Raw genomic sequence first — 25,459 nt, 5'->3', positions numbered from 1 at the left:
CTGTCCCAATATTTTTGTATTGCAATAATCCCTTTTTTTCATGCGGATATGTATACAAACATTGACTTTATGTCCAATACACACCAGATAGAGTGAGGGGAAAAGAGTATTAGCTTAATCCCGCAACCGTGGCTCAACTCGCAGCGTATCTGCTTGTAGTCGTGGAGGTGATAGGTTCGAATCTCGGCCTGACACCACGTTATAACTAAAGACGTTAATAATGGTACCTACAACTGCTATGTCACGTGCGCGACATAAATAGTTAGAGTTAGAGAGACTAACCAGGCACAGTTAGGACTTCTTAGACAAAGGTCGTGCAATCAAAGGGTTGGTTGTCTGTTGGATGTTACTCAACCTAATATCCACTAGTGGGCGTAAGAGTATTACATCCCATTACAAGCGGAGGATGCCCTTGGGTTCTCTAGATGATCAATTAAAATCGAAGGAGAATCCCGCCCAGATTAGGTAAGGGAGGGAAGGACAATGATTGTCCCTGTCTAACTTTTGTGTTCTTATTATATCAAACAATACACAGTGCGTTCGAAGGTGCTTTGACTTTTGTGTCAGAACCTAAATTGGGACATAGTGCATTTCATTACGCTAGGTTAGGTAACTTAATTTCAATTTTCAATAAAATTTAAAATGCAGCGGTTTTTGAGAAAATTAGATTTGAAAATTTCAAGTTCAATTTTCATCCCCTAGGAGTTACCGCATTTTCATGACAAGAAAAGCAAAGATTATTTATTTAAAATTTTGAACAAGTTTGCTTTTATAAATTTTATTGAAAAGTGAAATTAAGTTACCTAACCTAGGGTAATGAAATGCAATATGTCCCAATTTAGGTTCTGACAAGGAAGTCAAAGCACCTTCTTACGCAAAGTGGATAGAGTAGTCATATAATGCTAGTTAACATTGTGAGGAAAAAAAATAGGTGTAGATTAATTTAACAGTGTTAATCCAAGACTTTAAAGTTTAGGGAAAATACATAAACAGTTTCTGAAAGTAAAATCTAGTACTCTATATATGTGAATCTATAATATATATCCATATTAATCCTACTTGTATATATGTACTAGAATATTGTACAAAGAGTAGCAGTACAGTACAGGGTTGGAGGGGACATTTGACTGTAAATTGTACATGTTCCCGGGCCAAATATTAAAATACGTATTCCCTCTCGTTTAGTGGGTACTTTAATTAAATCTTGATTGATGATTGATTGATTGATTTTAACCAATATATCTAATCTACAGAAAGGGTAACTTGGTTTTATCCTATTATTGTCTTATCCCTAAATATCCCTGAGTGCAGTGGACATTGCAGTATTTTTAGTCAAGTATGTATGTGTCCTTATATAAATATAACTTTACAATGCTGTATAATACAGTAATAAGAATGACAACGGTCATAGACGCTGAGACGTACAGATACTTTATATAGGGACTACCTTGTCCAAATTTTGTATTGGGTCTTTGAAATCAGCTAATACCGCCAGCAATACATCCAAGAACAGAAAAGGGTCTCAACTATTGGGGCAGGTTGTTGTCTGTATTTTATATCTATACTAAATACTTGTACATTAATTATTATATAATCAAAAAAAATTAACAAACTATAATAGATTTTTATTTCATTTTTGTTGTCTTATCCCTCCTGGGAAATTTGAAGAATAAAAGAAAAATTTTAAAAAATTGTTTGTACAATATAATAATAACAAAATAGTCAATCTATTCTGTCATTATTGTAAAGGGAATACTAAACTTGCAAGAAATATCTCAACCTTCATTTCAGTTTTTCGTTCAATTCTGATTTCTTTTTAGAAAATGATTTACAAATTTACTCTGAATAAGTTATATCCATGTATCAAATTTACATCGTTAGTAATATGTAAATTTTTCAGTTTTTCCTAAAACTTTGGTTTATAAATTCACAAAAGTTTAGAATTTTGACAGATTAATTTCTGATTATTGAAAGCGAAACTTTTCTTTGAGTTATCACAACATACATCAGTTTGTCTTATGAATTTATTGACATTAAGAAAATCATTAGGTTCTAATAGAATTATTTTATCATTTGGGGAAAAAAAACTCAGTGTATAATATATCAATACAAAATTTTTCTCTTTATATTAATATATATTAAATTTCTTGTTTTTGGTGGGGCAATTTTATTATAGAAAGAAATAAGTGTATTATATACTAGCGTTTACGCTCCTAGAGGCCTCTATGAGCACTTGCATTGGGCGCGATTTCTCTTCAAGGGTGGTGTTTCCCTCCCTTAAAATATTTGTAAACCTTCTCAGGACCTATGAAAGCCCCCCCCCCCCCCTACTTTACTTATGAGAAGCTATATTGTAAAGAAGAACCATATCGATTCAGCGGTTAGCGAGATCCTTTGGTACAAAAAAACAGACACACTGTTACTTTTATATAGTATTAGTGAATTAGGGAGAGTACTTTAGACTATAGATGTTACTGACTCCTAAAGTTTATAAACTTGTTCTGCCATTCATTAGTCAAAACAATTTTTGGGGTAAGCTTTAAACTTAATTGGGCTGTATACAAAGTATCTTTAATCAAACTTTTCGAAAATGATTCTAATCTAAATAAGAGGGTGATATTGTTTATCATAAATGGGAGGTGTATTTTTTATGCTTTAAGATTGCTGTGAATAACAAAACAAACATTTTGTTGAAGTCAAACATACATTTATTTATTGAATTCATAGCTATTTCTGTCAAAGTCAAATTGTTGGCTAAGATAGATATTGTTAACAGACAGACACAAAGACTTCTAGGCACTTTGCTGGAATAAATTTTGTACCTGCTGTTTATACAGTGTGTTCTTCAAATCTGCTGTCCTGTTCTTTCCAGCCTCTGGTCTTCCAGTATCCCGGGTTACCACTGTGGTTGTCCGGGCATTTGTTTCTGCAAGTATCAAGGTCGTGGAAGTAGGGGGCAGGTTGATGTTGGTTTGCTAAAATAATTAAATATTAATATGTTTAATAAATTAGTTGAAACCTAAAACTTTATCCTAGCTACCAGCCTTAGTTTTCCCATCCTGTATTTTATATACTTTAAGGGTTAAGGTACAGTAAAAGAGAAATGGCAGCTCTACCTGTATATTGGATAGTGCCAGCCTAGATTTCTCTTAAGAGCCGGCAGACATTATAGATAGACGGTCTGAAAAAAGTTTTGTTTTTGAATGATTGGAAAAAAGAAAGAACAGACCGATTATTTATAATATCTGCCGCAGTAGACTGAAAGCAACCTTCTGTTCTGGCTCGACCTAAAAATGGACAGCCGTTAGATTGGACTGCACACTCCGGGGAGGAAAGAAAAGAACATAGGGTTGCAAACAGACCACTGCATATTTTACAATATTTTGTTAGTGGGAAAGGGCGACACAAACCGGTCTTGAAGCCAATACCTTACAATATTAAGGTATTTTTTACAGTATTGGACCTACTTTCAATTTGATTAGGTAGCTATTTCATTTCATTGTTTAACTTTGTGTGTTTTTTATTTTAATTTATACCCTTGTATCTGAAAAAATATAGAATTTGGTAGACAAAAATTACAATTTCAGCAGTTGAAACTGCAGCTGCAGGTTGTCCATACTAAGGGCCGCTAGTTGCTGCTGGAATTGCAGACTTTCTTGCTCCATTCTGGCGTTAGAGTTGTTGGCAACTGACAGTTGGTCTTCGTAGTGAGACGTGTCCATTTCAGCCTGGTATTCGGCCAGGCGGGCTCTAGCCTCAGCCCGGTCCCGCTGCTGAATGGCATTCTGCGCCCGTTCTTTGTAGGCTTGAGCCACTTCCTTGGCTACAGCCAGATCGGCCAGATCCAGGTTTGACTGGTCTAGCAGGAGCAGGAACATATCCCCTTGGTAGCTCAAATAGCGGATTTCTTCCCGGGCCTTCTTTAACAGCTTTTTTAGCTTTTTTATCCTGTTGTCAGATACTCTGCGCCACGGGACAAGCTTCTTGGACTGGTTCCAAGCTGGGTCTGAAGCTGCTCTGTAGGCCTCGGCGGCTGGGCCCATTTTAGTGGCCAAGTCAAAAACTTCGACCCGCAACTTTTTTAGGGATGCTCTGGAGACAGTGATTTTTGGCGCCGTGGTGGTCTTTCTGTGGATGGTGATCTTTGGCGCTGTGATGGTTTCGGTGCCGGATTACGGATTTTTGAAGATTTTTTCTGTAGACCATAAGTAGCCAAAGTTGGGTTGGACTTATGTTTACAGTCTTTACACGTCTTTTTTCTGCAAAATAAACGATTTGTGTGATATTTGGGGATGGTCTTGATGAAGGCATCCATATTCTCCACGGTTTTCATTCGATGCAGGTACTTTTTTTGGGCAGCTGTATACTCCAATCTTGCCAGATGTACCTCAAGGGTTTTTCGTTTGGCTATAAGGTGATTGATGTACATAGTGTCTGTAAACAATCTTTGGTACCTTCGGGCTTTTGCATGATCTGGTCCGACTAGCTGCCGGATAAGATCAACATCGATGGCTTGAGTATACAGTTTTTCTGTATTGTTTCTCGACGTGTATCCCACAAGATTGTCGATTTCTTCCAGTAAGTCATCAGGTAATGGAGGGGGAGTCCTATCCTCGTCTGGGACTTTCATTTTTGAAAGTAGTTGGAACTTTGCTCTCTTGACGACTTGTTCCCGGATGTATCGTGTTGTTTCACAAAAGGTGCCTTTGTTGGTCCACTCTGGTGTAGGTATATCATCTTCCTCGCCAGGTGTGAAATTGCCTCCTGTTTCGTCAGTGGCTTCGATTTGGTCCGAGAGATCGTATATTTTATGCTGGAGTTCATCAATCGTTTTTCTGACCGCATTGATTTTTTGGGCCGTTTGGGCTTCCTCCAGCAGAAGTGTTACCATACCATCACTGGTAATCTCATCATAGAGTTGCTTATCAATGGAATGTTCCTCATTTATTGCCAGCTTTGCGTAAGCTGAAGTCTGGACCACCTTTGACCTTTTCTTTTTGGCTTTATATGACTCTAGGGTAGCTTCTTTGATGGTTCTGTTGTTGGAATCCATCGTGACTAAAACAAAAAAATGTTTGTTAGACGCGGTAGTGTCGATAAAGGGATACAATAGTTTTTTTTACATAATATATAGGGATAAATTAAATTATAATAATACTAAATGTCGCTTCCATGGATGTTGTAACACTCCGGTTCTGCTCAACTGGGAGATAATTACAATCCCACCGTTTGGTTATGAAATGATTAAGCTACAACGCCGTAAACAGCGCTGTAGTTAGGTTTGTTATGAGGTTGAAATGATTAAAAGTACATTACTACATAGTGTGGTAGTTGTGTTTTGAAGAGTTAAAATTACTTTAATGATAAAATGCTGTTAAAACATCAGTGACGATGAAAAAGCAAGAAGTCTTGTTTGTGCCAAGTAAAGTAAAAAAATCACCGTTAGGTACAAACATGATTGGTTTTGTCAAGGTTATTTGAATGTAAAATTAAGGCAGGAGCAAGCAGTTTTCAGGTAGCTTCAGCCGTGTTTTTGAAGAAGAAAAGCAATAAGTTCTGGGGACCAGTACTCATTTGCGATTTAGTGGCAGTTTCAGCCGTGTTTTTGAAGAGAAAAGCAATAAGTTCTGGGGACCAGTACTCATTTGCTATTTAGTGGCAATTACAGCCGTGTTTTTTGAAGAGAAAAGCAGTAAGTTCTGGGGACCAGTACTCATTTGCTATTTAGTGGCAATTTCAGCCATGTTGTTTTATGAGGTATTATATGTGGTTTTGTTCGGTGAGGTATGACTTGTCACACTGGGAAGACGCGGACCTGATTTGGTCAACTAACGATAACTCGTCCTCGGAGAAGAGAATAGCAATGTGCCTGACACTTCTTCTGGTTTCATGAAACTCTTCTCTCCAGTGTTTCCGCCAACGAATAATTACTTGACGAACAATACCATCATCGGAAGTGATGAGGTGTAACACTTGGCCAAGGCGCCAAAGTTGGTCCCCGATTAACTCATCTGGGGCACGGAGAAAGACAACAATATCCATCTCTTTAGGCTGTGGACCTGTTTTGCCAAACTTTTTTGGCCTTGGGATGTAATCTGGGAGACGTTCATACAGCCAGATTTGCCACCATGATTGGTAGAGGCGCTCCATCTGTTCCAGGAGACGGGAGGGTTGTTCTACCCTCATTGGCCCAGTGGGTGCTCGCCTGTTATTTCTGCCGTGTATCAGACGGTTTGGAGTGATGAGGTCTGCATGACCTATATCCTCAGTCCTGGATACAGTGCAGATTGGCATGTTGTTTATCTCGTTGGCAATGTATGAGAACGCAGTTTCATATGACATAACATCCAATTTAAGACCATTGAATGTTGCATTGAACAAGGTTTTAATTTCCTTGATAGAGCGTTCCACACATCCCTGATAATTGTGTGCAGCGGTAGGACCGATTTCGTATTCGATGCTACAGCTTTTTCCATTCAGTGTTTTGGTAATGTCAGCCATGGAAAATTCTGACTTTGCTACGCCTTTGATAAGTTGTGCACCTGGGTCGATGTACACCTTTTTGGGGTAACAGTACCGATGAACAAACCGTTGGAAAGCCTGTAGGAAGGCGTCTGTGTTATACTTTGTCATAGCATAACAAGCAGTAGCAGAAGAAGCTGGGTCTCTACAGACTAGGCCCCAGACTTTGACTGAGGACCTGTGGTTGTGTTCACAGTGGGCCAGGAAGGGACCCATGAGGTCAAGTTGGCAGTAATAGAACGGAGGAGCAATGGTCAACCTGTTTTGGTGGATTGGTCCCATTTCAGCTTCTAAAAGCTTGGCTTTAAACCTACGACAGTGTGGGCAAGCTGCTCGAATCTCCTTGGAAAGATCTCTGCCATTGAGAATGTAGGCAATGTGCCTAGACTCTAAGAGTGTTGCATTTACATTTCTGTGTAGTGCGAGCTCTTGGTGGGCATATAGCATAATGGAGTATGCTATTATGCTATGACGGTCAACAATTGGTCTAACGAAATGAAGCGGAGACAAATCTGGCATGATATTGTCAACATCTTCAATGTTTGTTCCCTCGACAATACGACCATTGTATTTTATGATCCCATCATCGGAGACGACATTGTTGCCGTGGGCCTTTGAGCTGGAGAACTTGATTATCTCTTTGGTGGCTAGCCTAAAGTAGTAATTCTCAGCTGTCTGGATTTCCTCGTCCGATAGCTGGACAACCCTTGTGGTGAGTTGTGCAGCTTTTGCCTTCGTCTTACTGCGATATGATTTGAAATCAAAGAAGCAGAACTTTCTAATAATGGCAATGACACGGAGAGATTTAGGCCAGGACCGTTTACACGGGTCATAGAGATAACCTGAAAACTTTGTTATCTCAGCTGTCCTTTCCTGAGGTGATTTTGAATCACTGTGAAGGATTCTAACCTCTTGGGCAGCGGCCTGTTTTGCCTCCATTGTTAGCTTGAGGTCTTTGAAGGATTTGGCTGGCATGTCCTGGTAGTCGAGATACATCCAGGGTTTGCCATTCTGCCATTCTGAGTTAGAGTCAATGTCCTTGATAGTGGCAAGGAAACGAGTCCCAAGATCTGCGATGTTGTTTTCAGATTCAACATGACGCCATTGATCAGGGGAAGAGAACCTTCGAATTTCGATTACACAGCTGCGCACGCCAAGGGAGAGTGGTCGCGCGTCTTGATGAAGCCAAGACAGGACAACACTGGAATCTGTAAAAAAGGTGACATTGTCAACCTTGTTCTTGAGGTTTTTTGCGACAGTTGTTGCAAGAATGGTGCCTACAACAGCTGCCCTGAGCTCTGCTCGAGGGATTGTGGAGCCGGTCACAATCTTGGATTTAGCAGCTGCTAAACGGACAGTGACCTCTCCTGAGAGAGATGTTGATCTAACATGCACACATACAATTGCCATGTTTTGGCTAGCATCAACAGATACTAACAGATCAACTTTGGGTTGAGAGTTTGCCGGGATCACTGACCGTGGATATGAAACCGATGCAAGTTGTTGCATGGTTTCAATGTTGGCCACCCAGGTGATGAGCAGCTTGGTTGGGAGCCCATCATCCCAACCAGTGGCATATGAAAGGAGGTCGTGATAATCTGCTTTGAATTTAGCAGTCACAGGGGTGCATAACCCAAGGATGTCGAAGTTTGAAGCAACTTGCGACAGAATGGTTCTTTTGGTAAAGTTAGGTAGAAGAGCTTCTTCAAGGCTGCCTTCTACTGGTGGAGGTCTTTTCCCTCGTTTTGTCTTACCAAATGACAACGGTTTTGCATCCAAGCTGATGGTGTCGGCTAGTGGTGCCCAGCGATAGCCGAGGTATCCGACATGTATTCCGTCACTGGACACGGTATCTTCAGGTACAGCTGAAGATCTGACGAAGCTTTTAACACTCATGCCTGCTAAGTCAAGTGTGAATTTAACTCCAGCAATAAGTTTATCCAGATCAGCTGCGGAGTCTGTTGAATCAGAGGTATCATCAACATATGTTTTAGTTTTGAGGACCTGGGCACCTGCAGTGTGTTCAGGGAAGTTGTCCATGACATACTGAGCTACCTGTTCAATTCCCTCTGCTGTTTGGTTGCCAGAGGGTTTAACACCGTAGATGATTGTGCGCATGATACGTGTTCTGACAGTGCCACTGGGGTCAAGACTGTCGACCCATAAGTATTTATGCCAGCGGAAATCAGATGGTTCCAACTTGACTTGGTTGTAAGCCATCCGTATGTCACATGCGAAGGCATGCGGGCCTGCTCTGAAGTTGAGATCCAAAGCTAGGATCTTTTCCAATTTGTTGGTGCCTTTTGCCAAGACATCATTTAAGCTTTTACCTGAGGAAGTCGTCGCAGATGCGTCGAAGACTACACGCACAGGTGTTGAGATTGAGTTCTCTTTAGTGACGAAGCGCCAAGGGAGGTAATATTCTCCTGGAAGGTTGTCTACTAAAGCTCTTTCCTCAGTGGACAGGTCGTCAATGTCACATGAGTAGCCATTAGATGCTAGCTTGTCATGTGATGCCAATACCTGTAGTTTTGCCTCAGGATCTTTTTGGAGTTTTCGCAACTGTGACTCCAGGACTTTGAGGGCCCTATTTCTGTTGGGTTGCAACTCCTTAACCGGATCAGCAATGAAAGGGAGGGTTGCTACGATCCGTTTTTCGTCCGGTTTGAACTTAACCGAGTTTTTGATAAGGAATTGTTCGGCTTCTTCTTTGAGAGAAGTTGCCTCCAGGATATCGCCGTTTTTGCAATCGTTGCAGACGCGGCATCCTATACAACGGTAAGGTGCTTGTGTGCCAATGTCTTCACTTTCGAGGAATTTCCTTTCATGTGTTTTGACATGTTGGATATTTGAGCTGTATGTATGAACATCCAGCGAAGTGTCCTCATCTGTAGTTTCCTCTACAGTGATTGGACGGAGATGTGGGAAGGTATCATCTTTGGGGTCAGTTGCACACCAATTTTTGCCACTGTTGAAAAGTGATTCAGTGGTGTAACGATATGCAGACAGTTCGTGAGTGAAGAATAGCGCAGCACCCACGAAATTTACCGTCTCAGCTGCTTTAGCCCAAGCCTTGTGTGGTCCACCAAGTACACCTGTGTGGCCATTGACACCCTTGAGTGGGCTTCTGTACAATGACAGGCCACAGGGTAATGAGCATATGCGCATTGGGAACAAGTAGTTGTACTTGATCCCGAGAATAATGTCGACTTGGCCTCCTCCAATGACATCGGGTACAGTTGGTAGGAGTTCATGACCCTTGTAATGTGCAACAAGGTCATTGTACGGCTCGTTGAGTTCCCATCTGGGAAACGGAGCCGTTAATGTGTCCATCTTTGCGGCGATTATGGTCGCAGACATAGAACTGTCGTCAACGGGCAGTGTAAACTTGTCACTTCCATAGGGTAAGTGGACAACTTTACCGCCTGCTACGTTCATGAGGGTCGGTCCTGGGCGGTGCTCCGACGCGTTTAGTCTTATAGCCGCTGAGGCTGAGACTGCTGCAGTACCGCACCCGCTGTCGTAAAACACGAATAGCGGGTTCCCCGAGGGGTCAGGAACATTTTGGCACATGAAGATGCCAGGGGCGGGAACATCAGGAAAGGTGTTGGGGCCGGAATCTTCAGGTGAGGAGTCGGAGGTTTGGAGATTCATGGTGATATTATCCATGAACAGTAAATTGCCAGAGGTTATATGCATGTCCTTTGGCAAGGATTTGCGGAAGTCGTCCAGGCGACGCTTGTTCTGCTCGGTATGAACAGAACACGCAAGTATGTGTTTCTGTACACGGTGGAGTGACGCGTACTGGCAACTGTCGGTTTGACAGTAAAAGGTTGTGCGACAGTTATTTTTGTGATGATTCCACCACTCGTCAATGTTTTCAAAATTAACGTTGGCGTCCATCCTGAGGCACCTGTGACATGCTTTTGTCTTGCCATGGAGTTTACGTTTCTCCTTGTGCGGTGTGTTGATGTACACGTTGCATTCAAACAAATATGTATGTTTGTTTTGACAAAGAGCACAATCAGTCAATACGGGCTTTGAAGATGCGCCTGTATATGCTAAGAGCGGGGTTTGCGTCTTAGCCGACTTGTCAACAGTCTTGCCTTTAAAGCGTTGTTTTGGCTCCTCTGATGCATTGAAAGTTGAAGCCGTGTAAGTGTTCGAGGCTGGTTTACTCCGGTTCGAGTTTTTCTGACCAGGGTTGTTACCAGTCTGGTGTGGCTGTCTATTGCCGGAGCTACCACTGCTCGTGTTGGCATTGTTTCCAACAGAGGTTGTGGTGCCAGTATGGAGGGATGCTCCTTCATGCTGATTAAGCTGGTATTGGAGTTGGCGTAGCTCACAATCAAGGAAGAGGAGAAGCTGTTCATAGCAATACTGCCCATCTTCCTCTCCATTTTCATCAGCGCTTTTGAGGAACGTTTTTGACATTTCCTTAAAGTAGTCGCCTTTGAGAAGGTTCAGCACGGAGTTGGCGATATCTGTTTTGCCGTGATACAGAGTTTGCTCCGCATCGTTCTCTTTTGCAAACTCCTGGGTATCAGCAAGTAATGAACGGAGTTTTACCATCCAGGTAATCTGCTGTTCCCAGTTGTATTTTGGGCATGGTCCAAGTTCCATGATTTTAGCCTTGCGTTTGGCTATGATGCTGGTTTTACTGCCATAGTGGAACGACAGTTGCTTCATACAAGCCTTAATGTTTTTTTCGGCTGAGCACAACATCTGTGCGTTGCCTTGCAGGCATTTTTCCTTCAGGATTTCTAACGCTTCGACTTCTGCTATCGAAGGCATTGAGTCGATGTAAATCTGGAACTTCTTTTGGAACGTGAATAGGTCAAATTTATCCGTTTTAGCCCCAGAAAAGTGAGGGATAGGAATGTTAGATGACCGCTGATTGAAAGAGTGTCCTGAGATAGGTACCCCAAATCGGGTTCTCAAACTTTCAACGAAGGATTCCACGCTGGATATCTCGGTTTCAAGCATGGTCGACTGGGCATCTAATGCTGTTGCATCTTGCTCCATGTCAGTAACCATTGCGTCCTCACATAAGGTTTTGGCTTTCTGTAAGGTACGCTGTGCTTTCTCAATTAGCTCTTTAAATTGAGCATTGAGCTTATTGAACTGACCTAACTGCTTAACTTCGGTGGTTTTAAGATCAGTGAATTTTTCGCAGAGGTCGTCAAGCTCCACAAGCAGAGGGTCCCTTTTTTGTTTTACCCTTGCTTGCTTCACCGCGTATGTCGTAGGATTTATGCGGTTGGGGATGGGGGCTGTATGCTGGAGCGTAGTTGCTGCAGGAACAGCTGTGGCTTGAGCCGTAACTGCTGGAGGCGCAGTTATTTGCCTGTCACATGGTAAGGTACCTGCCTCGGATCCGACTGCTGAAGTGGTAGTCGAGTCGTCAGAACAGGTAGAGAGAGGTACTGCTGGAGCAGCAGTTGTCGTAATTGATTGGGCTTTCAATCGTGACGTACGATGTTCATGAATGAATTCGATTTTCGAGCGCATTGCTAAACGTAGCTGTAGTGCTTTGTTTACATCAACTTCGGTGACCCTTGGGTCTGGGCTGTTGCGAAAGAAAGCTATGATGTGGCGAATTGACGAGGCTTTTTCTTCCAATAATGATAGACTATTGTCTAGCTTTTCAATGCTAAACCTGTCAGGGTTATTTATGATGCCCTGACAGTCTTCGTCTATCATCATGCACTCATCGCATTCGATGATGAGTTTGGTTGCCTCATCAGTCATGGTTGGGGTCTGCGCTGGAAAAAGCGTAGATAGATCGACACTAATATTGTGTGTCGATGTGGAAGCGTTATAAGCTGAGCCTGGGAGGTGGTCGTGTAACGGGAACTGTTCAGGGTTATAAAAAACCTCGTCCTGAACCTCTTTCTGTAAATCTTCAGAATAGAGTTGTTCCAGAGCTTCTTCAAGAATTGAAGCTGATTTTTGAAAGGATGGTATGGGGGAATAATTATCCCAATCTAGTTGCTGTGGGGCTAGCTCAAACTCTTCAGTATCTGTAGGGGTTGTGGGGGTTTGTGGTGAAAGGCCGTTATACGGATGTGTAACGGGAAATGTTATCAATGGATCAACAGGTGAGGAGGGTAGGTGGGGGGCTGCAAGTAATTGGGGAGCTGCAGGGGGTGTAGGGAATCCTCGGATAGGTGACGGGGATGGGCTACGGTGGTGGCTGTTTTGGCCTGGGGGGGTGCGACTAACACTGGACCTGCGTGAAGAAACGACAGGCCTAGAGTTGCGGTCAACCGGTTTTTTCCGTTGAAGTAGCGCTTTTTTTGTTTTAAGGAGTTTTTTGGCGCGTAATTCAAACGGGGTGTTGAGTTTATGTTTTTTGGCTAAAACTCTGACGGTTTTAGGCCGCCGGTTCACAACAGTCGCAGAGTCGGATTTTGAACGTGTATTTTGTGGAGGGGTGGGGTGGTTAATGGAGGGTAGGTGAAGGGTGTTATGCCTTGAGCGTGTAATTGCTCCGGGCGGTTTTGTAATGAAAACTTCCCTCATTTACCACTTATGGATGGTTTTATTATATTTCTATATACTACCCTTTTGTTTTTTATTGGTGATTATTATTTTCTAAGTTCCGGTTGAACAGAACCATTGAAGCTAATAATGGGATGGGTCTTGTAAAGTACAAGTACCGGAGGAAATAAGGGGGGGGGGGTTTTAAGTGGCCTTGTGAACAAGTACCGGGGGGTAAAGTTTGGATGTGCCCTCAATTATTAAGAGCTAAATTAGACCAAGCTGTATGGTCAGGAGTTTTTCCAGGTATGGCACAGTATCCAAGATCTTATATCAACATCAATGTCAAAGTCAAATTGTTGGCTAAGATAGATATTGTTAACAGACAGACACAAAGACTTCTAGGCACTTTGCTGGAATAAATTTTGTACCTGCTGTTTATACAGTGTGTTCTTCAAATCTGCTGTCCTGTTCTTTCCAGCCTCTGGTCTTCCAGTATCCCGGGTTACCACTGTGGTTGTCCGGGCATTTGTTTCTGCAAGTATCAAGGTCGTGGAAGTAGGGGGCAGGTTGATGTTGGTTTGCTAAAATAATTAAATATTAATATGTTTAATAAATTAGTTGAAACCTAAAACTTTATCCTAGCTACCAGCCTTAGTTTTCCCATCCTGTATTTTATATACTTTAAGGGTTAAGGTACAGTAAAAGAGAAATGGCAGCTCTACCTGTATATTGGATAGTGCCAGCCTAGATTTCTCTTAAGAGCCGGCAGACATTATAGATAGACGGTCTGAAAAAAGTTTTGTTTTTGAATGATTGGAAAAAAGAAAGAACAGACCGATTATTTATAATATCTGCCGCAGTAGACTGAAAGCAACCTTCTGTTCTGGCTCGACCTAAAAATGGACAGCCGTTAGATTGGACTGCACAATTTCCTCAAAAGCGAAGCAGAAAAATCACGAAACCTATACTTGATTTTCCACAGTCGGTGAGCGGGCTAGTAGAATTGATGACCTTTTTATCTAATCTACCCTCCAAATTTCTTTTTAGATTTATTTCGCTTATTAATGAAAGCAAAGATATTGTTTATGTTGTCTGTATGTTGTATTAACTATACATCTGATTTTTGGTAATATGATTCCTAGGACATCGAGCAAAGAATCTCTATGATGAAGTCCTAAAATGTAAGTATAATTTTAAACAGTTTCCTGTATTTACGCAATTTTGTAACAAATATATAAACCACTTTGTTAAGGCTTAAAAATAAATTTTATGCTAATTAAGTTCTTACAAGTGACACCCTTCAAGTGTCAATGTTTTCATTTATCCTATCGTCTGTTTTTTTTGGCTTCGCCTCAATTGATGTTGTCATCCTTATTTTCTGGATATTGAACAAAAGTAATTAGGTCAGGAAATTCTAACAATATTGACCTTAATTGTAAAAAAGATTCGTTTCTAATAAGCTGTAGTAATTTGCACTTTTTAAAAAATGATTTGGTCTTTAAATCATTATTTTAGAATTTTAAAGTATGTGAAAACAAAAGAAAATTAATATTTCACTTTCAATTTTATTTCAATTAACATATTGATTATACATACTGTATGATTTTAACAAATTAATTACTTTTTATGAAAGCTTGAAAAATAAATTCAACTTTTCCATATAAAAATTGTTAAATTATGTTACTATTATTTTTTAATTTGTAATTCTACAGAATTTTTTTGATGCCTTAACATTAAAATTATTTTTTTGGTACTTAAAGTGTGCATGGTTAATGTTTATGTAGAAAATTACTAGTACTCAATTATTGGAAAATTGACCAGTGAAAACAAATTATGTATTAAACTGATGTGTTTTATAGTACATATAGGCAACTTTATCTGGCCAAAATAATTTTTTTTATTAATTTCAATAAAACATGCTTTGTATTTAATTTCATTCAAAATTTAAAACAAGCAAGAAAGAATTTCTTTCTATATTTGAAGTCTTTTGGCGCCATTTTTAATTGGTCATTTGGCCGCCATCTTGATTTTGGCGCCATTTTGATTTTGACGCCTATTCAATCACGTAACCATTTTGAATGTTGGATGATTTTCTTGTTTACACAGCAACTTCGTCTCCATCTGAAAAAATATGATAGTTTATTGAAATAAACAGTGAAACCTTTAAAACCACATTACTATCATATGTGTTTATAAACTTTAAACAACCCCCCAAATATGATCTTAAAAGGTATTTTTAGTTTTTGCTGTCAAAAAAGATTGGGACAAAACAGTTTTTCATTAGGTACTGTAATATCTGTTTAGGCAAACAAAAAAACGGCAAAATAAAATTTTTACTTAAACTGTGCTATGCACCCTGGAATATTATCCTCCTTGTATTTGTAATAGTTTATATGTCCAGTAAATGTGTTACAAGTGGCATTGATAGCTTTAGTTCTCATGATCACTGATAGTATGTGAGAGTTTTTATTAGACTGGCTCAATTTTTAGTTTTCATCAAAATTATAATGATTTTATGTTTTTAAATTGTTTAACAAATAATAAGAAAGCCAAAAATATTGCCATTTAAAAACAATCTAAAGCCATTAGATTTGACCTTTAACAGAAATTTCAATAAGACAATTAATGATATGGTATCTTTGATGAATTTTCAAAATCCATTTTTTTATCCAGGCAAATCTATTATACAATTTGTTTGACTGTTTGGATGCAATGTTCTGCAGGGCTCGGCATCCGCAATTTCGTTTAAAAATCAGCAGCCAGTTAGAAAACGCAGCTGCCAAGCTGAATTTTTGTTGAGAAAAGAAAATTGCCGGGATAATGCATGCATATATGATTTCCCCCAGCCAAAAAAATATTTTAATGATCCAAAAACGGGCCGACCTATAGATATGAAACTGCCGAGCCCTACGAGCCCTAGTACTCTGTGTATTGGAAACAGATATTTTCCTTATATCTCTTTGTACTACATGTAACAAGTTTTATACCATTGCCTATTGCCAACTTAAGATTGGAGATTTTTTAAAATCATAATGTATAAAAAATAGTATGGACTAAATTCTCAAACTTTTGACTTTGCCCTGGAGTTGGTGTTGTAGGGTTCCACCCTCCCCCTATTTATTTATCGTTTGAAAGAAAAAAAAAATTTTTTTTTGGGGGGGGGAGGGGATATTATTTTCGACGCCCCTCCCAAAAAGGCGAATGGCCACAAACTTTCCTTGGAATATTAGTAAACTTCCCTGAATATTGTGTAATGTATGGTTCAGCCGTTTTCGAGATCTTATGGGAAACAAACAAACTCAATACTTTAAAAAAAACTGTAATTTGTTCTTTAAAATACCAAAATATATTAATACTTGATTTCTTAGACTTCTTCATTCACATTTTATCAAAAAAAGTAAAATCTGTGAAAAATAAGAAGGAAGTATTACATGAGAAACTTTTTACTTCATCTCAAAAAGCTTTTTTGCTTGTAACAACATATCAATCAGTCTGACCTCTTAGTGAATTCCCATAAAGCGGGGCTAGGCAGCCGAGCCTCATCCGCCTGTAAGCCTCATGGAAATCAACATTTTACAATTTTAAAAATTTTAAAATCAGATGGTCGTCTAATCCTGGCCCAAATATAGCAACCCTTCTTTTCAAAACAAAATTTCAAAGCTTAAGAATAAGTCTAAATTTGAGACTTAGTCGCGGCTGACGTGCGACTGCCGAGCCCTGCCATAAAGACACTTGGAATTTTCTTTCTGGTAGCGCAGTTTTTTTATATCTAAGGAATGTTTGTACATCTAAACTAGATTTTAAGTTATCTACATAGCCAATGTTCTTCTTATTATATGCATTTCTAGTCTAACATTATTAGCTTTAGAGTTCATATGTATAACATCATATTACATTAATTTTCTACAAATATTAAAATAAAAATCCATGGAAAGCTATCTTTAATAAAAGGCTATCATTTTTAGAAATGAAAACATTATTTAAAACATTTTAAGGTTGACTTTAATTTTTGGAAATATCTTATTTGAAATTAAATAAATGCAGCAAAAATGATTGAAATAAAATATTCTACAGCAGTATTTTCAAAGTTAATGTATATTAAAATAATCTAATGGGAATTTAAGACGAACGCTTTCCTTGTTCAAAATAAAGAATTTTATCATATAAAACATAAGATTTAAGGCTATTTTCTTACAGAGTGTTGCAACAAATTAAGTTAAGGGAACCAGTAGAAAAGTAATTTTTATGTTTACAATAAAACCAGTAATAAAATGACCCTAAACAGGATTAAGTAGTTATGAAAATAAGTGACATTAACAAAGCATTTGATAAACATGGCGATTTTAGACTATTTTCAGTATGGCTCCGAAACCGATTAATATCCGTTGGGTTAGAACAGGTTCTAAGCCATACTGAAAATCGTATAACAGATAATTTTCTACAAATAATTAAATAAGAATCATAAAAATAATACCAGTTTTGTTAACCTGGGCCTTCGGTCCCTCGGACCGAACAAAACTGGAATTGATCTTATTGTTTTTACTTTTACTATCCGCGGAAAGCTGTCTATAATACCATGCGATAAATAACTATTGTCATCACAAAACCTAAAGGAGGTTTAATTATCTTAAAGTATAAATTTATGTATATTCATCATTTCTTTCATCCCTGACACATATATGAGTTTATAATTTTAAAACCTAGCATAACCTGTACTATTTCAACATTGAAAGTCCGTCAATCTGTAATATCAATCAAGTGTTACTTCCTTATTGCTATAAAGTAACAAGAATTAGGGAAATAATGCTTTATACCAATTATTAACAGGGATTTTTGTTGTATAATATAAAAGATTAGATGCTGTGAGTATTGGTGCAAAAAATATGACGTAACAAAAAAAATTAGCCAATGAAAGGCCGTTATTGACCAATGGGAACCTCGTAAAAGTGTCGAACTATGACGTCAGAAAAAAATAACAATTAACCAATGAAAAGCCAGTATTCACTGTAATTGACCAATGGTAAAATATATAGCGGTCTCTCATTGATTAATTGTTAATTTTTTCTGACGTCATTGTCAGACACTTTTGCTGGGTTCGACCAATGGTAAAATTTATAGTGGCCTCTCATTGGCTAATTTTTTTTGTTACGTCATATTTTTTGCACCAATACTCACAGCATCAAAAGATTATATTGCCGGATAGTTTCAATATCCGGTATCCAGCCGGATATCCGGCCAAAACCTTATAATAGTTATTTCTCGCATCGTATTATAAACTGCTTTCCGATGATTGTACATTTCTATATTCGCGGAAAGCAGTTTATAATACGATGCGAGAAATAACTATTATAAGGTTATATAACCGGTTCCTATCCACCGGATTCGGATAATTACGAGAAAAATGTTTATTTATCACTCCTCCTATCCCTGATACATGATCTAATGAGATTTTAAAAGCTAGTATAACCTGCCAAGGATGAAGGGGATATTGGACAGTATGTTACACTAGAACCTAAAGTTTTATAACGACGTTAGTTCATTCAGGTAAGTATCCTACCGTTTTAACCCCGGCCTACATCTACATAGAAAATTTTGTGTTTCATTATGGGGATGTACATCAATTCATTAGCAATTGACTTATCCCTTTAGATCCTTGATAACCTGCACTATTGCAATATTTCAACATTGAATACTATCACATATCACTTTATGTAAAGCTCAAACTTTCAATACATTTAACTTTATATTAAAATGCACTGAAAGTCATTTTCCCTATGAAAATGAGAATTTATGTGCATTTTTAACAGGAAGGGAAAGAACAATGACAGTTTAATTATTTTAACAATTTTACAACTCTTATCAACAAGTTTTTTAAATAGGGCTACACCACTGATTTCAAATAGAATAAATAATAAGAAAAAATAAAAAATATTTTCATATATAGCAAACTATTTTCTTAAAGCAAGGATGAAGCCTTCCTAACTCAAAAAATAACTCCAGTCTACAGTAACTCTTCCTTTATTGTAGTTTTTGGGGCTAGAGTGGGGTTGGCTGGGTGATGAAAATACGATGTGAGAGATTATTAATTTTTAAAAACAAGCTCTGTATGTATATGTATTATATGAAAATTTGAATTGTATCCGCATCAAATTATTTGAAGCTGCGTCATAGAATTATCAAAATATATTATGACTATAAATACAACAAGAACAACTTTATTCATTAGAAGAGCAGATATAGCTAGCAAAACTTTTGGTTAAACTTCAAAGTGACATTCAGAGTCTTTTAATAACAAGTTGGATTTTTAATTACTTTGGGAAAATGGAGACTAGAAAATGCTTGAACCATTTTTCATTGGATTGGACGCCTCTGAAGTGAATGATGTTATAAAGGCGGTTATATTCCTGAAATTGAAAATGAAATGCCAAAAGAACTTTATAAAGGTATTTTTAATGTTTATTGAAGGTTAGGTTATGGTAGTCAAAGGTTAGAAGAACCCCGAAGTGATTGCACTCTTAGTTAGAGAGTGTAAAGTGAATTATACTAATCTCTATAGACAAACTATGTATTTATTGCAATATCTATGTAAGATGACCCAGGTTTGATTCTAAATTTGTACAGAACATACAGTGTACTGTAAAATTAAAACTTTAGAATATACATATTATTATATATATTTTGCCCACCAGGAATTATTTTTTAAAATAGCTAAAACACGGAAAAAGTATATAATTATTTTAATTATATCTTATCTTAATTATCCAAAAGATTTTTTAAAAATTCTTCTGTGACCCATGTTAAGCGAATGTACAAATTATAAAATTTAGTGTAGATCATTCCTTTTGCATTTCATAACCTTGAGAACACTTTTACAACTTTATCCTTATACCAGACAAATTATTTAGTACGAGCAGCCTCTAGGGGCACTTAAGAAATTGGGTTATCGAATTCTAACTCCCCCCCCCCCGAGTATTTTTTTGGGGGGGAGGTGTAATTTTTTTTCTAGGGGCGATTTCTCTTGGTAGGGTGGTGGTACCCTTCCCCAAAATAGTTATAGACAATCACAGGACCTACATTGTAAAGGAGAACCATATTGGTTAAGCGGTTAGCGAGATCCTTCTGTTCAAACATACAGACAGATAAATAGACATATAGACATCCTGTTACTTTATTATAAGAATTACAATATTAGGACCAATACTTGGCTTTCCTAAAAACTGTAATGTAATTGTACTAACCGTACATAAAGTTTATTCATTGTAAGTCCAGCTTAAATTACAAACTAACTTATTACTATGGATTAATGAATATAAAAAAACGTGGATGCTATGACAGGGGAAAAATTGTCGTCGATTTAGGTTGCTAATATGGAACTCCCGTATTGGTCAGTTTGTTCTTTCAGTAACAGGGGAATGATAGTGTAAAGGATGTGGCTTGGGGGTATTGTTATTTTAGCCCGTTTAACTTTATTAGAGAACATGAACCTTTGACGTAACATCCAGGTTATAATAAATCCGTTATAGTGCTATTCTCTAGTTGTGTGCTTATCAATATGAAAATATGATTAAAAGTAAAGATTCGAACAAATTAACACCAGAAAATAAGCATAAAAACTTAACCACAATATAAACGTTAAGTATATAAATAACAAAACAAGGATGACAACATCCATAAAAGCGAAGCACTGAAACGGTAGGACAAACGGACATTAACACTAGCATAGTGTCAGAACTGAATAATCATAATATAAATGTATAAGAGTCAAAGCAAAATTGTAAGTAAATTTGTTGAAAAACTGCTTGATTCGGGATAATGTTTATGGACATACTTACATTTTTAAACTTGATTATAGAGTTGCTTATTACATTATACTTTGTTGTCCCAGGAATCAATATAGCAAAAATCAGATCAATCGGATGATTAGATCACATAAAATTTGTTGTTAAAAAAGTAAAAAATCAGCATGTTTAAAATAGACGTACGGACATTTTGGTGATGATTAAAGAGTTGCTATGCTTTCTAAATCGTACCTAACTATACTTAAGGAATCACCATGCAAAATTTGAAATCGATAGGACAATTCTAACATGCCTAAATTAACGGAAAAAAGCTATCCGTTACGGACGGACGTACGGACGGAGAAAACAGTAATAGTGTCTGACTGATTATGACGTAACAAAAAAATTAGCCAATGAGAGGCAACTATAAATTTTACCATTGGTCAATAACGGCCTCTCATTGGCTAATTTTTTTTGTTACGTCATAATCAGTCAGACACTATTACTGTGTTCACGGACGGACCTACCCTAATTATAGAAAAGCTTCGCTTTTAAAAATGTGGGTGTTCTAAGCTTGCTCTAATATCTGGATACAAACTGTAAAATGTAAAGCTTTGAAGCTATATGTACAATATACTAGAGTTGTTGATTTTCCATCAAAAAGTTTACTCAGTATCTCGTGCAAAACTACCAACTAGACTAGATTCGCTAAACAGCCAATAGAATCTAGCAATAAATAATGCTAAATGCTAGTAACAGGATGTCTAAGTCTTTTTTTTTGTCTCTACAGAAGGATATCGCTAACCGTTGAACCGCTATGGTTCTCCTTTACGATGTAGATTCTCATGAGTACATCAGGGGTTGGGTGTGTGTGTGTGTGTGGGGGGGGGGGGGGGGGTCTGTTCCAGTCCTTCTTTAAATATTAGGGGTATTTTTTGTTCTATTTTCAAACTTTTTGTGTACCTTGACAAAGCGTCTCATAAATCATCCTTGTAGTGTCATAAAAATGAGGGATTATCCATCTTTTTTTTGACGTTTTCCATCTTACTTCTCTTCTCAACTCCCTCATTTTATGACGTCACATGGATCATTTTTGACACAATTTTGACACAATTTGGGTTTTGTGGGAAATAATATTAAAATTATATTTCATGTAGTTCTAAAAGATAACTGTGTCTATAGATGAAAGGACAAGAGGCTTCAATATTTTTTTATGCTTAGCTAGATATGGATGTTAGATATGTAATACAAAACCTACAAAAACTGATTTTTTTTGTAAAATATTTTTTTTTATACTTTGCCTTTAAGTCTGAATTTTGTTTAATATCTTTTTAAAATTTAATTGTCATGGCAAAGAAAGGGAATTTGGTTGGCACAATAGTACCTGAGTATCCACGAATTCCCCAATAGTAGCTAAGTATCCGCGCATATTTCCCTATGCCCAGTTCACAAATAACTTTTAAAGGTTAACCGATTTTTTCTGTAGGTCAACCTAAACAAGTACAACCCACAAATACCTTTATAAAATCGGTCAACCTAAAGCTTCTATAGGTCGACCTAAAATTTCTAGAGGTTGACCTTTGTCTTTTGTGCACTTGGCTCTAGAGTAGTTGAATATCCACACTTTTCCCCTATGGTAGTTGAATATCCAAAAAAAAAGAATATCCACGTGGATACTCATCTACTTTTGAGCCATTTGGTTTTATATGAAAGTTCAGGTACTGATAATTCCATTTCAAACAAGGATGACAACATCAGTAAAAGCAAAGCTCTGAAACGGTAGGACAAACGAATATTAACACTTGTATAGTGTCACACCTAAATAAGCAAGACATAAATGTATAAATAAAATTGTAAGTAATTCCAAAAATTATATGAATAGGGATATTATATCATTTAAAAAATTTTGTCAAAAAAAGTTAAAAATCAACCTGTTTTTATTGGACGTTCTGTTATCGAGTATAGAGTTGATACGCCTTCTAAACTTACTACTAAAAGAATCACCATGTCAAGTTTGAAATCGATAGGACAATTATAATAAGCCTAAATTAATGATGAGAGCTATCCTGTAAGGTTCGACCGACCCTATCTACAGAAAAACTTCACATTTCAGAATTGGAGGTTGATAAGATTAAGATTTTTAATTATTAGGTTATTTTATAAGGGCCTTGGGTATAAAGATTTAAAAATTTTAACATTATATATGTATGTAAATTACACTAATACACACAGACCAAATTTTACTATTTTCAATTTGACTTGCAAACTTTAATTCTAATTTTCATTTAGTGGTTAGTATGTGAAACAAAATTTACATTTAAAATTCATAGCGACACAGTAAATTGAAATTCCTTTCCATAGAAAGAATTTTTTCATGCATATTTTATAATAGAAAAGGCTGAGAAAACTTGCTTATAGATATTTTAAGTTTTGAATTTGTCTTTTCATACAAATCCTGAATATTGAATTTTTTATCTATTTATTCTTTTAAAAAGGCAACCCATGCTTAAAAAGTTTCTCAGCTTATTGTTTTATGATTTACATATTCTATTTTTATTTTGGGTAAGGAGGTAAAAAATTTAGCTTTGTAGATTTTAACCTTACGGCCATTATTTTGGGAGCAGGGGAGGGGGTGAGAATTACACCTTCAACCTTATCAACCAAAATACAAAAGAAGGCGTTTGAGAAGGGAGTTGCCAAAAACAAATTTTAATGTAGTCAATTGATTTCAATTGAAATATAATACATTTTAAATGGATTTATTAATGCTTACACCAGATTATCATACACCATATTAACCCAATCACCTCCCCTCCTACTGTATGAAAGTACCGACCAATAATTGTTGTCTATGTTAGCAACCTAATTTACAATTTTTCCACTGTCATAATATCCACGTATTTTCTACATCCATTACATTTTACGATTCCATTGGAATTCCACTCATAGTTGGTTTTAGAAAATGACTAAAATAGGTCGATAGCCCCTGGGAGGGGGATTCAAATATAACCTAACCTAACCTATCTCTTGGTGTGGTGAAAACCTACATGGGTACAATTATGTGGTCCCAGAAATTGTCCGTGACAATGTATATTTTTAATGTTTAGAAAGTAAACAAAAACTCTTTGGCGTGAAAAACAAGCAAACAATAATTTTCCTTTTACTTATTTATACTAATGGATATTAGAATAATTGGATATTATGACAGGGGAATTTTTGTCGTCAACTTAAGTTGCTATATTAAGTTGACTTTGATATTAATCAATTCATTCCTCCATGGTCATGGGGAGGGGATGGGGTAAGGTTATAAATGGGGGCGTTATATTAGCCAGCTGGGAGAAACATATAATCAGGGTATGCGAGAATCTCTTACAATATCCACGTATTCTATATCCATTCTTATCCTATATACTTTTACACTATAACTTCTCAACTTGTTGGCATATTAGCAACTTTGTATTGGATGTAAGCAGAGATGGAGGGGATATTAAACTCTAAATTTTATTAGTACTCAACGAATTAGCGTATAGTGTTCAATAAAAAATGACGTCATACAATACAAATGACCAATACTAGGCCAGTATACATTGTAATTGACCAATGGTAAATTTTATATTGGCCTATCATCGGTCATTTGTATTATATGACGTCAATTTCATTGGACACTATACGCTGTTTCGTATCCAAAATTAATTGTTTGAAATCAAAACTATAAATCAGGGCTCGGCAGCCGCGCCTCAGCCTCAAATAAAACCCATTTGGATGCTTTGAATGTTAAAAAAAGATTTTAATAAGGTCTTGACTTCCAGTTGATTTTTAAAATTGTAAAAGGTTGATTTTACTGAGGCTTACAGCGCGAATGAAGCACTGGCTGCCGAGCCCTGCCATAAATACCTTGATAATCGTGATACTCTAGTGGATGGATTATATCTGAACATTCTTCATCTGATCAACAAAATATATGTTTTAAATATAATAGTTAAGTTTCTAATAGCGAATCTACTCTATAATTCATTTTGTCTGTCCGTCCATAATGCTATGGGGAAAATGCGGGAAACTAGTAATAGTAAACTACTACAGGGGTAATTTTATGTATCATCATTTGGGATCGACATCAAATTATAGGCCATTGTCTCATCCCTTTAAATCCCTGGTTGATGTCAGGGAAGCTTAATTACAACTCTTTCTTTATTGTTATTGTTTTAAAACTACCAAAGACAAAAGTACACAGTTTCCTATTTTTGCAAAAGAGTCGGTCCGTCCGTACGTCGTCTGTAACGGTTACCTTTTTTCGTTAATTTAGACTTGATAGAATTGTCCTATCGATTCCAAACATTACATGATGATTCCTATGACTGTTAGGTACGAAGCAGGAAGCGTAACAACTCTACAGCTTTTACCAGGAATACGCAATTTTGGAACAATTTATTTACAATTTTGCCTAGACAAAAAAAGTTATGCTTATTGAGTTCTGATACTCTACAAGAGCTAAATTTCGTTTGTCATTCCTTCAGATAATAGAGCTTCGCTTTTATAGATGTTGTCATTCCTGTTTGCAAATGGATTTAGCAAAGTTGCAAATGCACAGGTTGAGAAAATTCACAAATGTTGCATTTCAACTAAAAGAAACAAAAAAAGATATTTGAGACACTTTTAAACTCTAAGAGCATTTA

General features: G+C 37.2%; 1 protein-coding gene and 1 long non-coding RNA gene across 5 annotated transcripts; both read right to left on the bottom strand.

The window, feature by feature from the left end:
• Positions 1 to 2,731: 2,731 nt before the first annotated feature.
• On the bottom strand, positions 2,732 to 13,937 carry LOC145329665 (uncharacterized). Of its 4 annotated transcripts, XR_013883029.1 has the most exons (3): positions 13,731 to 13,937; positions 13,437 to 13,589; positions 3,181 to 3,287 (listed from the first exon to the last, which is right to left on the bottom strand). XR_013883029.1 is itself a non-coding variant. In XM_080174013.1 (2 exons), the coding sequence occupies exon 1, from the start codon at positions 4,041 to 4,043 to the stop codon at positions 3,576 to 3,578; it is 468 nt and encodes a 155-aa protein (XP_080030139.1). In that variant the 5' UTR covers positions 4,044 to 4,515; the 3' UTR covers positions 2,732 to 2,975; positions 3,468 to 3,575. The 4 variants fall into 4 exon arrangements, 1 of the variants encoding a protein (XP_080030139.1); XR_013883030.1 differs by lacking the exon at positions 3,181 to 3,287 and adding an exon at positions 2,732 to 2,975 and having other exon boundaries at positions 13,437 to 13,937; XM_080174013.1 differs by lacking the exons at positions 3,181 to 3,287; positions 13,437 to 13,589; positions 13,731 to 13,937 and adding exons at positions 2,732 to 2,975; positions 3,468 to 4,515.
• Positions 13,938 to 14,553: 616 nt separating this feature from the next.
• On the bottom strand, positions 14,554 to 24,734 carry LOC145329682 (uncharacterized). Its single transcript, XR_013883048.1, has 2 exons — positions 24,681 to 24,734; positions 14,554 to 15,129 (listed from the first exon to the last, which is right to left on the bottom strand). It is a non-coding gene; the product is annotated as an uncharacterized LOC145329682 (long non-coding RNA).
• Between the last annotated feature and the right edge of the window lie 725 nt (positions 24,735 to 25,459).

Source organism: Acartia tonsa, chromosome 10 (genome assembly GCF_053477335.1).
Source record: "Acartia tonsa isolate MP-2025a chromosome 10, ASM5347733v1, whole genome shotgun sequence".
NCBI lineage: Eukaryota > Metazoa > Arthropoda > Copepoda > Calanoida > Acartiidae > Acartia > Acartia tonsa.
The sequence above is the reverse complement of the archived record's forward strand: the minus strand, read 5'-3'. Positions and strand labels throughout refer to the sequence as shown.